This window comes from Lineus longissimus, chromosome 7 (genome assembly GCF_910592395.1).
Source record: "Lineus longissimus chromosome 7, tnLinLong1.2, whole genome shotgun sequence".
In the NCBI taxonomy this organism is placed as follows: Eukaryota; Metazoa; Nemertea; class Pilidiophora; order Heteronemertea; family Lineidae; genus Lineus; species Lineus longissimus.
Genome location: NC_088314.1, coordinates 9,416,478 through 9,429,793, shown reverse-complemented (window position 1 = coordinate 9,429,793; position 13,316 = coordinate 9,416,478). Strand labels below are relative to the sequence as shown.

Below are 13,316 nucleotides of genomic sequence, written 5' to 3'. Positions count from 1 at the left end.
GTTAAAAGAAATGAACTACATGTAGATGTACACGTATGTTCTCTCTTAAGTTCAGATTATCCTGGGAAGACATCAAAAACTGTGGAAGACATCAAAGATCGTCACGATGGAGATTTGGTCAAAATGAACTTGCCTACAAAACCACTAAGGATAAAAGAACACCTCCGGGGGAAACTGACATTTTAGTCAGGGTCCTGTAAAAAAGAAAAAGAAACTTTGGAAGGGATAACGTACATGACCACCCTATTCGCAAATACTTATTCTAACCAGGGATAATGTTTCAAGGCCCTCAATGGACTTGCGCCATCATATCTGTCTTCACTTTTGCAGCGTAACGAAGGTGGGCGCCTTACCAGGTCATCCTGTTCAAAGTGTCTCCTTGTACCTCGCTCAAAATCAAAGTACGGGGATCGCAGTTTCTCTGTGCCTGCCCCTTATCTCTGGAATCGACTCCCCAAAGCAATTACATCTGCTGAGACCCTCACCCAATTCAAATCCCTCTTAAAACACACTTGTTCAATCTTCACTTCAAAAAATAGAGGAGGTAGCGCTTTGAGCAGGGTGACCTGGAAAGGCGCTTTACAAATTCTATATTCATTTATTTATTTATTTATTTATTTATTTATGAAAAAATGTATTTGGAGAGAATATTTTCTCACCAGGGATAACGTACATGACCACTCCACTTGCAGCGAATATTTTTTGACCACTTTCTGGTGTGTCATCAATATTAGAGAGAGGAAGTCGTCCTCTCATGACGTTACATCACTTAGAAATTAGAGTTAGAAATATGAGACTAAGTAGTGGAAACAGCTGCTGGTGTTTCCAGTTTCCGATGTTGAAACAAGATGAAAGATGTCCCCTGGCGTCGCTCAGCTGGTGTTATTGCAATTACAAATTTATTAAGTGTCCCCAGTTAAAACTGTCGAAGTAAAGTTTACAGAAAAGTTGAACACCCATCACGAATGCCACTGTTTAGATATGATAGAAACGACGAGGTGGTCTATTAACTCGTCATCAAAGCTTCTGACTGTTTGAAGGAATATAGGCCTATGACAATTACAAACTTCTCGCCAATGCATCTGTTCATTTCGAACCAAAAGTAGAAATGTATTACTAAAAACCACACCAGTGTTCAAACATAAAGTAGAAATATATTAGTAAATACCGCACCAATGCTCCTGTTTAGTTTAAACAGTGGGTATAAATGTATCACAAAACACCCTACCAATAGTTTTGTTTAGATGTAGTTCAAACAGAAAATAGAAATGTATTACTAAAAACAATACAAATGCTTCAATTAAACACCTCACCAATCCCTCTGGTTAGTTATAATGGAAAGTAGAAATGTATCACTAAACACCTCACCAATCCCTCTGGTTAGTTATAATGGAAAGTAGAAATGTATCACTAAACACCTCACCAATCCCTCTGGTTAGTTATAATGGAAAGTAGAAATGTATCACTAAACACCTCACCAATCCCTCTGGTTAGTTATAATGGAAAGTAGAAATGTATCACTAAACACCTCACCAATCCCTCTGGTTAGTTATAATGGAAAGTAGAAATGTATCACTAAACACCTCACTAATCCCACTGTTGAGTTCTATTAGAAAGAAGTAATGTATCACTAAACATCTCACCAATGACAGGCGGATACATGTGTATAAACACTTCACCAATAATAAAAGTAAAGCTAAGTTGATTCTGCTGTAAATACGAATCGGCTCCCTGTGGTTTAATATACTCATGCTTCTCCTAAGAAAGAGGAATTGGATCTATCTCCTTATTGTTTATGCAAAAGTAGATTAATCGAAATACCTCAATATCATCAGGATATTACGCCTACAAAAAGTCACATTTTGTAACCAGCAATATCATTTAGCAAAACCACCCGACCTAATAGCGTCGACCCGGAGGAATCCGATATTTCTAAAAATATCTAAAGAAATAGCATTAGTGTGATATAAAAAGATATAATCAGAAAGAAAGAGCTTTCGTACAAAAGACATCAGTGGTATTAGTCTGATTACATTACGGTATATGAGGGATAGAGGAGGGATGCTACCAGTAGAATAAAGGGCTTAATTAGAGGCTTGGCAATTGGTACAATATGTATGGCTACATTTGTATGTATGATGTCTGTATCAAGTTAGAGCAATATTGGCGAATTGCTATGTTTATAGAATAATAGCCTAGAGTTGCCATCAGTCCAAATGAAATTTGCGCTATGTTGATTCTAATGGCAACCGATAGCGATATTGCTAATTCACCTACACCTATGTGGCCATTAAGGCTAAAAGGAAATATGACAATTCTGATGGCTGCATATTTGGAAAGAGGGCCTGAAGGTATAAGCAATACAACCCGACATCAGGAATATATCTGAAGCCGTAGCAGGCAAACAGATTTAAACGGGCATGTAGTTGTTATGAGAGATATTTGCAACATTTCCTGATGGAACACGCCGTATGCGGGAGACTTGGTAAGGCTAAGTTGTTTTGGTACAATCTTCATGAGCCATCAGCACTAAATAATGCAGAATAGCTATCATTCGGATATGACCGCTTGAGACGCACCCTATGAGCGCACCCCATGAATGCTTGCATGAGACGTACCCCGAAACTAGTCTTGTTTGCAAAGATGGCAATTTGTTGAACCAGCTTCAGTGTGTAAAGAGAAGCAATCTTCTTCCCATAATGAGAAACTGGTATGGCCACGTCTAATGATAATGACTGAGATGATTGAGAACCTATCTAATAGTGTCTATCTTCAAAGGTCTTGTTTTCTTCCAAAGGAATCGTCTGCTTTACAAAGCGAGTCTGAAATTGCGGTTTTTTAACGATACCATGAGTTTGGAGAAGTTGGAGACGTTAAGCTTATATTGTCTTCCCGGTTATCATAACGGTTCGCACTGGCTTTCTTATGAATGCTTTGAGAAGAATTGCAAAAGATAACAAAATATCTAATGATAATTTAAGAAATAATTTCGCGAAGTATATTTAATAATGCCATGGGGCTGGCTACCGTATGTAATGACATTTACCAGAAAAGTATCTGAAGGTATCGTAAGTTTGTCAAAGTTTGGTCTGCCAATTATTTCAAAAGATATCATGCGATTGGCAAATTATAGTTTGCATTAAATTCTCAAGATAACATGATATTGACAAAGTATAGTTTGCAATTGCCTTCTCACTAAAGATTCATTTCTGGTGAGTTCGCAATTGCTTTCTTCAGAGGCCATGAAGTTAGCTTAGTTTTGTTATATCAAATTATATATACGTCCTACGTCCATGAAATTGCCAGAATAAGGTTTGCAAAGGCTTCCTGGTGGACTGAAATAGTAAAACTCGTTAATCGCGGAAACATATACGAATTATAGCGGGAAGCCACTGAAATGAAACAACTGGCGTATAATATATACTGAGATGAAAGGCCTAATCTCACTCAGAAACTGCCCTTTTTGCCAAAACGACATCTCGTTAAAGCAGCTTTCGAAGGTAAAGAGAATCAATCATGTTCTTACGATGAAGGATTAGAATTGGAATTACAAAGACAAGCGGTAATGACAGAGTTAAGTGAGAACCTGTCTTCAAAGTGAGTCTCGTAATGGCTTTCTGACGGAGAGTAGACGGAGTGATTAAACAACTTTATATGTTCAAACTTACTGACTTTGAAGTTTATCTTAAAGGCCTTCCCCGTGCATTAACATTTTCTAATTTGTAATTGAATTTGAAAACTTTCTGTTCCTTTAATACGCATTGAATATGAATTTCAACGTTGCCATTGTTTTGACAGATATACGAATACTATAAATACAAAGTTTCAGCAGATTTCCAGGCAGGATAACTGCACTTCGGCTTGTATTTCTCGTTTCCTTGCCCCAGAGTGAATATGAATGGCGTACCGTAGTCCTTTTAAACTTTAAACAGTAAAAGAAAGAGGTGCGACTCGTAAATTACGTGTACACGTATAGTTAGTCGTTGTGGAAGGATTCCTAACCTTGCCTAAAGCTTCCTGAGACTGCCTCTATTTTGAATATTAAACGGCATCAAAGTCGCTTTGGTAAGAACCAATTTTATGACGAAGTATTGGGATTTCAAAGCCTTGGTTTTGATGACGAAGTGGAATAAGATCCTGTTTTGAAGGCAGGGAATCGATGTCAGGTGGCAACGTCTGACTCAATCAAATAGCCTAATAATGCATAATGCACAAGGCTGTATGATGCACGAGAATATCTACCTGTGGCGCTCAAGAAGTGAATGCCTGGCTGATTATACTCCGTCTTCTCTCATAGGAGACTTGATTCTTTAGAGCTTTCTTAGTGAGAGTATACAGCCCGAATAAGCCCGGCTCGTATAAAGAACTTATTGGATGTAGCATGGGGGAAAAAGGCACCACATATAATATCAAAGAAGGTAAAACAACATTTTGGGTAATGAGCCTTCATTCTGGTGCAGACATGTATTCAGTTGTGAAAAAAAACCACCCTTGGTACTGTTTAAATTAGCAGTATAAGAAGAAGATGAAACGCTCTCTAAAACTGCCCTTCCAGCAAAAGGCGATACCTCGTTGAGCCAGATATCGTAAAAGAACAGTGTTTGCGAAGAGCCTTCATTGCTTGTAAAGATCACTGGTTGATACGTTTAGCTAATAGTAGAAGAATTCCAGTTTCCATTGGCACCACTTTCGAAGCAGCAGGTAAGAAGAGGATCAAACGCACTCCGGAACCATCCTTCCAGCAAATGCGACACCTCTCTTTGAGTCGCCGCTTTGGTAGGCGAAGCAATCATGTTCTTATCATGAGGGAATGGGATTCCAAAGACTAAGCTCCTATGACGAAAATGAGTGTGAGCCTGTCTTTAAAGGCTGTTCTGTAATAGCGTTCCCAATGAAAGAGAGATGGAGTAAACTTGATGTTGTGTTGAGAATTATCTCAGGCGGCAGGGTGGCGGGACATTGGAACAGGATCGGAGGATGTGAAAGAACTTTGTGGGGGCACTGGATAGCCTGCATTGTTTGTAAAAAAACGCTGACACATACAAGCTGCTAGCAAAAATATTTCTGATTGAATATATCTTTAGCCATTTTATACAAGCAGCATGAGAAGTTTTTAGCCCCCCCCCCCCCCCGTCCCCCATGGCCATAAAAGCTATAGCTACGTGCCTGTACCAGCTCCTCAATCCTGATATTCCACAAAACGGTCTGTGAGATGAGATGGTTAAATGTTTTCCCGGGCTACCCTTCTTGAAAAATCCAGATCACGTTGAGCCAGCTTTGGCATGTTTGGTAGGTAAATAAAAGCGAAGCAATTACACATCTCTGATCTTCTTACGACGAACGATAGGGATTTCAGAGTCTGGGTTTAGCATGTCGAGTAAAACAAGGTTAATCAATAATATCTTGATGAAGATCGATTGGACTGCATGCATCTGTCATGTTAAAACTGACAGAATTTGGAAAAATAAAATTAAGTGCAATTCCTGAAGTGCGTAGCGACGGAGTTCAAACCGCACATGAAGCGTTTAAAAACCACAGAATTCATTATAACCTCTTTATCGGAATACGAAATGGCACCATTGGTTTTTTAGCTTTTTGAAAAACTTTTTATGGTTTTTCGGCCAATACACATATGCACCCTTTCGCGGTTTTTCGGTGAAGAGGAAAACCGTTGGTTTTGTGATTCTTTTTGTTGGCCGAAAAAACAGTCTTTTCAAAAAACCTTTATTTCTAAGAGTGCCTTAAAGAAAACCAATATAGCCACTCATGATTACGCCCTTGATCTTGCGAGAAACAAAGTAGTTCCTTGAGATCAAGAGACTGTTCAGGGTCTCTGTCCATTCAACTCGCTATTGAAGCAGTGCTGAACATAGTGCCGCTTCTGTAACTGAGCCTCTGACAAAAAAACATTGATTTAGTGAAAACAAGTCCATAAAAAGCTGATGAGATGTATAAGCAAAAATCAGGCAAGAGGACGTTACGTGACGGACGTGTTGCCTGCGGTGGTGGAAACATTTCCGAATCACTACTCCGGCACTCTCAGATAATTTACAACGAGCATGTGAAGAGATCTAATAAAGTTTTTTTTGCAAAAGCAAGCGACATCCAATCACATTGCACCAGCTTTGCTATTGGTACGTAAAGAAATTAGTTATCTTCTCTTAAAGGGGGTCTATTATTGTCTTTAGGAAGCTGTCAAGTAGATCAGATATAAAGTTACACGGAGTTGCCGATAGGGGTCTTTCCCGCGGCGGCCGTCGAACAGTACATCGAAACTATTCACGCTTGTACGAGGGATACATTTATAGATAAATCAAACACGACCAAGTCCCCTTACTGTGCATATTAGCAAAAATGCGAACAGACTACGTACTTTTTTATATTGGTCACCTGAAGATCACCAATTTGACCCCAGAGCTCCTGCCTATAGTGCCCTTAAATCAAGTATAGTTTAGTCCATACTTGCTTCAACGAATGATTGGGATTACAAAGATTGAGATGAGTGAGAACTGTCTCCTAAAGCTGCATAACATTAATTTGTGTTTTTCTTGAAAGCATTCTTATTGAGCGAACACTCGGGTGAAATAAGGTTATATTCAGACTTTCGGAATAGATGAAGTAACACCTCATGTCGTTGGTATTGGGACACAGACGCTGCAAAGGTTTCACCACCACCCGTCCCTTGCCTCTTTTTAAGGAATCGCGGTTGTGTAGTGGCAAGGGCCTCTCACCTGCGGTCATCATGAGGCACCCGGTGGGATCCCAACTGTCCAGTTGAAACAAGACAAGTCCCTCTGCCTTACGTGCTGAACTCCACCCGTGCAGGTGTATAAATTGGGCACGAGTCGGAAATACACAGTTTGCTTCGCTAATTGAGTATCTCATCAGCCAGGGATAAAAAGAGTCAAGTCGGATGATAACCTTTACCGTTGATGATATCGTACTATAAACCCCAAACTTTGTCATGCCAAAGCGACATCTCGTTCATCAACTGTGATATCGGTAAGTAAAGAGAAGCAATTATCTTCTCTTAATGAAGAATTGCAATTACCAAGGCAAAGCGGTGATGAGAAAGATGAGTGAGAATCAATTCATTGATCTTCAAAGGCGCGGTTCTCTTATGCTAATCACTGAGAGGTAATTGCTTTTTGAAGGGAACTGGACGGATGGACTTAACTTTAGATATAGCAGAAGGTGAAATGACACTTTTTGGTTCCTTCTCCAATGCTATTGTCAGAAATCGAATATTGGCGACCAATGTATATTTTACAAAAGGACGGGAACTTCCACTGTATACGATTCAAAAATGTGGGCCGTACACGGGGCCGTACTCGGTAAACTCCCGAAGAGTATCGCGGCGACAATGAACCCGTAAAGACTTTTGGCATCAATATAATAGTACATCGAAATGGTCTCAAGAACCGGTCAAAAATGCTATCGAAAAAAAACCTTACCTTTTCGGCCCTGCTTTCCCCGCCTCGCCTGTGGTCTCAGAGGTTCAAACCTCACCGATAAAATCCCAAGATCCATTTTTTTCTAACTTATTTGTATGCCAATCGCGCGTATGTCTATGTTCACTTTCCCAAGAGAACCATGTTGGTTCAAACCACTGATCCCAAGTATCACGGGTCAAAAATGTCAAACCTCAGTTTTCAAAATGCTTGCCAAGGGATCAGAGTCCTTCGTAAGTCCTGTCAATGGTACACTCGATCCCAAATCTCCGTCATGGTATCATACTATCTCTTATCTCTTGTCAGTGGTAGTCTTACTTAATCCTTGTCAGTGTATCATTGAGAATTGTAAATCCTCGACAATGGTAAGACAGTATTTGCGAAATGCCTGTCAATGGTATCAGATGTGTTTCTAAATCCTTGTCAACGCTGCTAGTCTATATCAAAAATCCCTGTCATGGTATCATGATACTATCTTCAGAACTGTCAATGGCAGTCTTTATAACTTATCCTTGTTTTGATCGTAGAATAGACATGCATTTTCAAATCCTTGTCAATCCAATGACATATTAATTCCTGTAACTTGCATCATATGTATATAAGCTTTAGCAACAACCACAAAGTATCAAAATATCGAAATATCGGTGATGCTGGAGATGCCGGTGATGCTGGTGGACTTGATTGCCGTAGTAGGCTCACAAAATATTTCTGTTCTTAGCCCCAATTCGACTCACTACTCATATAATCGTGAACAAATACGCCCTCCTCCAGGGACTGATGATTGCATTCTATCCACACTTAGTACCCTGGAAAACAATCCAAAGCTCTCTGATCAAATCTGTCTCACTGTCACTCTTAGTTTGTGTAATGTACTAAGTAATCCTTATAGATTTCTCTTCGAATCAAAATCCAGCAATCCCCTATCAAAGCAGACATTCAAATTCTGTATCCTGAATTTCTAATCAAATTCACTCTTTGAATTGTATTATTTATGAAATGCTGAAAACATTTCAAAACATGTAGGCTTGGACCGTGAACTGCTGCACAAATGCTAAGGAAAACTCACTCAATCGGTCCCCGGGAATCACATGTCAGTCTAAATTGCCAATCAAAACTGTCACTCCCAAGTTGTATCCTTGACGAGATATCAAAATCCAGGCTCTATCAACAACTGTCCTCCGTCAACAAGGACACGCGGCGTACGATGCGAGGAATGCTACCGAGTTCCTTCTATTTATATCTAGTGAATCAATAATTTTGTTCCGAGAACATAATCTCTCCTCTCAGTGGTGGAACATCGTGTCAAACATATCAAAGTATTGCCCTTCTGGCTAACCCTGGTCACCTTAGCGGGCTGCTGTTGGAAAAGTATTAGTCGACTGATCAAAGTGTGGTTGATACATGATTGGTGCCCTGCGTGCGCTGCTCAGGTGCGGCTGTTGGAGGATTGGTGGCCTGCGTCCTGCTCAAGTGCGGCTGTTGGATGATTGGTTGCCTGCGTCCTGCTCAAGTGCGGCTGATGGAAGATTGGTGGCCTGTGTGCTGCTCAAGTGCGGCTGATGGAGGACCAGTGAGCTTGCTGCTGATATAGTGCCCCGGGTAGAAAGGACTGATGGACTCACTGCTGTTCAAGTGCGGTTGTGGAGAGGACTGATGGACTGGGAGCAGCTCAGCTGCGCCTGCTTTAGAACGGATTATTGATGGACTGGCTGCTGCTCAAGTGCTGGTGTTAAAACGATCGTTGAGCTGGCTGCTGATCTAGTGCAACCCCGGGAAGGATTGGTGGACGGCGCGGGAAGTTGCTTGAGTGTGGCTGTTGAGAACGTGGACTGGTTGCTGCTCACGCGTGCTTGTAGGACTGGGTGATGCTCAAGTGCTCGTCAGTGTTCGTCAAAATTGACCGAAGAAAAAACAACGCGGTCATTTTTCTAGCTTACTCCAATGTGATTCCGAAGAAGGAAGTAAGTATATGGTATGGCCTTCAGCCGATAATGGTTTTATTAGTATTAACTTTTCCTAACTGCTGGAGACCTGCTTTCTGTTACACTATTTTCCAAATGGATCACGTATATTTTGTATGGACATTATGGAAACTCATTCCCCTGTCCTCGTGATATACGGAACGTGATTAATAGACGAAGCCGTCATGTCAGTATGAGGTCCGGGACCCACAATCGCCGTAAATGACTCCCCTACAGCCGTCCCGAGGTAAATCGATAATGGATAGACTCCTGGAACAGTAATTGCAAGTACATCTCTGAGCGCCTCTGGCATAAAACAAGTCGCCAATTCATATTCTAGGCTGCAATTAGATTGCTTTGGTGTGGATGGAGGTGAATGGATATTGGCAGCGCTGCTACGGCAAAGCTGGTGCGTTCAGGAATTCTCTCGCTAAATGTCAACTTTTTTTAGGGGGACTGTGTCGTTAGGAGTCAGTTGGTGGCATCCATGTGAACTACATGCACAATTAGGGAACCGTGTCTGGTTTGACTTTCGCTTTTCTCTAAATAAATATATTCCAGGCCTTCGTAAAAAGGCAAGTAGGGCCAATGGGTAGCTGCATGGGCTCCTGACATGCCTGACCTCACTCGTGCTGTCGTAGAAATTAAACCAAGCTTGGCATGGTTTGGGGACCAGGCAATAGCGCAGTTTGTAGTCGAGTCACCTATCGACATCCTACTTAAGAGTCTCCCTTTGAAGAGAGTGACAAATTAGGATGTTTCTCCGAAGATATTCAACACATAGCTCTATTGCCATTCAAGCTGTATCTCGATGGGTGATAATAGGATACATTTCTATGGATTCTGCGGTATGAATTGAGCGGATTGACATATCTTAACTGGATCATGGCATCGGTCTGATCCCATGACGAGAATTCTATTCAGACTAAGTCGCTACGTAGACTCCTGGAGACGGCATTTGTCAAGGGCCATGCATTTGACAAGAGTGATCCAATGTTATGGTCAGATTCGGTCATACACAAGGCCCTTAAAGATGTTAACATGACATCGATGACATTGTCAGCCTACCGGGGACCCATATAAGGCGAGGTTAGAGGAGTCTACAGGAGCAGCCAGGTTAAAAGGGTTTATGAAAAAGAAAAAGGCTTTGATAGTGCCATGTATTTAGACTAGTCCCGAGAAGAAATTTTCTTCGAAGTTTATTAGACGAAATTATCCGGATTTGGATTCCCAATGAATTTGTGAATTAATATTTGAATACTTAAACATGAACAGCAAACTGGCGGGAAATTTTGAAACGTATTCCAAGTCCTGAAAACCGACCGCGGCTTGTTAAACAACTTTGTGTACCATACCAATATATTTCGCTTTTTAAAATTTTCAGGGACAAGATAACGGGTTTCTCAATCTGGACATTTTTACAAATTAGTATCTCCTAATACCACTGTGGCACCACTCTGAGTTCAAGTCTTTCTAGTTTTCATAGGAAAGTCCCTTACCACTGCAAGATCAGCAGTCTCGCTGCATATACAAATTATGAGTGGTTTTGGTTGGATACGAGTCCGATTCCCAAATGCACCGATAATAGTATCAACCGGCGACACCAGTAATTGAGCCAACCACTGTGCCGGTGTAGAAATAGAAAATGTCCCCTGGGAAAAGAGTCCCGCCGTATTGTATCAGACGATTATGGTATAATGGTTCTATACAAGCCATTACTGTCAATACCTCAGAGATTAAAACCTCTAATGGAATCGTTTGTTCCCGGACATTCTTCCTTGAGACATTTCAAACTTCTACACCAGCCATCCAAGAAGGTACCCTCATGCCTGCGATTCTTGGTTTGGAATCCGGCGAACCACACCAGTCAATCAGCACCTTCCTTCCACTGTTAATTCAAGGCCAGCACATCTTTCATCATCGCCCTCTCGGATGCGCTACTATGAAATACCTGCTATACACCGGCTCCCTGAAGAATAAGCATCAAATTAGAAGCTGTAGTTGCTTGTTTCGGTTGGAGCAGAACACCACTTTTCGTCCCAAATTTGCATGAAGGTTTTTCCGTAACGGGTTTTCAAATTCTCTGACCATCAACCATGCCATATCTGCAAGGGGCATGCACCAGTTTATACTCGAAGGCCCTACATCACAAGGAGCATATCAAGGGCGTTGCGATGTCAAATCCTTTTGTGTAAAGGAGTGATGACGAAATCGTCCCTAGCTGACACACTTGTGCATCCTTGCACAGGCCTACTGCAGCGCACTGGCTACAAAAAAAGTTCATTCGGGACCCGACATTTCCCGAAGATATCCGAACTTCAGGCGTCACGTCTAATCTCCAAGCCTCGCTATTGGTAACGGTTGTTTTGTGGTACTAGCACCGTTTACTGAGGTGGCACTACACAGTGGGGACGGGGTTCGTTTTGTCTCTCCCCCCCCCCCCCCCCGAGAAATGTAGTTCTTAAGACACAGGCCGTTTCCATGTTTATGAATGGATCTAACTTGTTCCAAATACTATTTACTTTGAAGCCGTGGTCTTAGTATCCATGTGCAGAGGGATCTTTGGCGATTTTATGAGCCTAGAATCTGTGCCATTCAGAGCGGGTCTCAATCTCCAGTTCGGCCTTAATATATAACATACCTTCCATCTGCCACGCGAGGTTAGGCGTAGTTGTGCGAGTGTCAATTATGCTCGTCCGCAAATTCTAGGCCATATAGCGAAAAATAGCCGACATGACCCCATGTTTTCACATCAAATAAAGAAACTAAATGCATTTGGCTATCTGCCGGTGTTAATGACGTTCCCCAATCATTCATATTGAATCGATTGATGCCCGTTTGAAGATCGCACACATCATGCCTTTTCTTGGTCAATTATTTACCATTTTCAGGATCCAAGTGGTGTCGAAGGTGGCGTCACCTATCATTGAACTTATGAATTAAATGCAATGAAAATGCTGCAGACTTCTTCTCTGGATTCATATGAACCCAGAAATGTATGGATTATGGTGCCTATAATGTATGATTAGGCCTCAGCTGGAACTGAAAGACTACCTCATGTCGGTTGCCCGGGGCCTATTAGACACTGCCCTTGACGCAAACTCGCACAGTGCCGAAATTAAAATTCAATTTCAGACACTGGAATTGGTAAAATTCCGCCATCTTGGATATCGGCATCCTGAGATTCAGGTGTTTTCAACACTGCGTCACCACCACTTCAAACTCCAAAGCCTTATCCAGGCCTAGTAAGTGCCACCTTCTTTCATAAAATGGCTTGTTTTATAAATAAATAACAAAATATGATCTTTGTAAATAAAACCCGAGATGTTCTGGTGTGTTTTTACGTGAATTTATTGCAAACTATCAATGCAGCGTAGTGCAGTCATCGTGTTCTCGGGCGTAGTGGTGATGCGATAGCCTCTTTGCAATTGTAAAGATTCTTTACATTTCCACATGCGCGGTACTGCTTTTCAAGATGGTGGCAATTTAGCAGTGCTAGAGCCGTTGTTTAGGAACGACATCAGCGCCTCTAGTGTCAAGATTGCCCTTGACGCCGTCCTCTGCACTGTCTAATGCCACCTCAAGCCATTTTCCTTTAGACATCAACTGCCATAACTTTTTCCCAATATCTCGCGCGAACCTATTATTTGCAGGGCAGAAAGACCTCACCCAGGGCATCAATCCATAGAATTTTTGACAGGTCATGACCATGCTAATTTCAGGGTTTGGGGCGTCTGAAGTTTTTTGGGTCGTTTTTGTCTTAAATTCACGCGTCCAACACATTTCACGGCTCAGCGGGTTAATTGGATCCCCAAATCCACGCCGGTAAACATATGAGGCTCACAATTCATCAGAATGTTCGCCAGAAACAACTTTAATTCACGATATCAGAGGAACTACATTC

The 13,316-nt window shown here is 41.5% G+C and overlaps 1 protein-coding gene across 1 annotated transcript in view; it reads right to left on the bottom strand.

The window, feature by feature from the left end:
• LOC135491750 (uncharacterized) overlaps positions 1-8,839 on the bottom strand; it is a 129,253-nt gene extending 120,414 nt beyond the window's left edge. The window contains exon 1 of the mRNA XM_064777874.1: positions 7,455-8,839. Within this exon, the coding sequence (XP_064633944.1) occupies positions 7,455-7,530 (76 nt within the window). The 5' untranslated portion in view covers positions 7,531-8,839. The remainder of the gene's footprint in view (positions 1-7,454) is intronic.
• Positions 8,840-13,316: the final 4,477 nt, after the last annotated feature.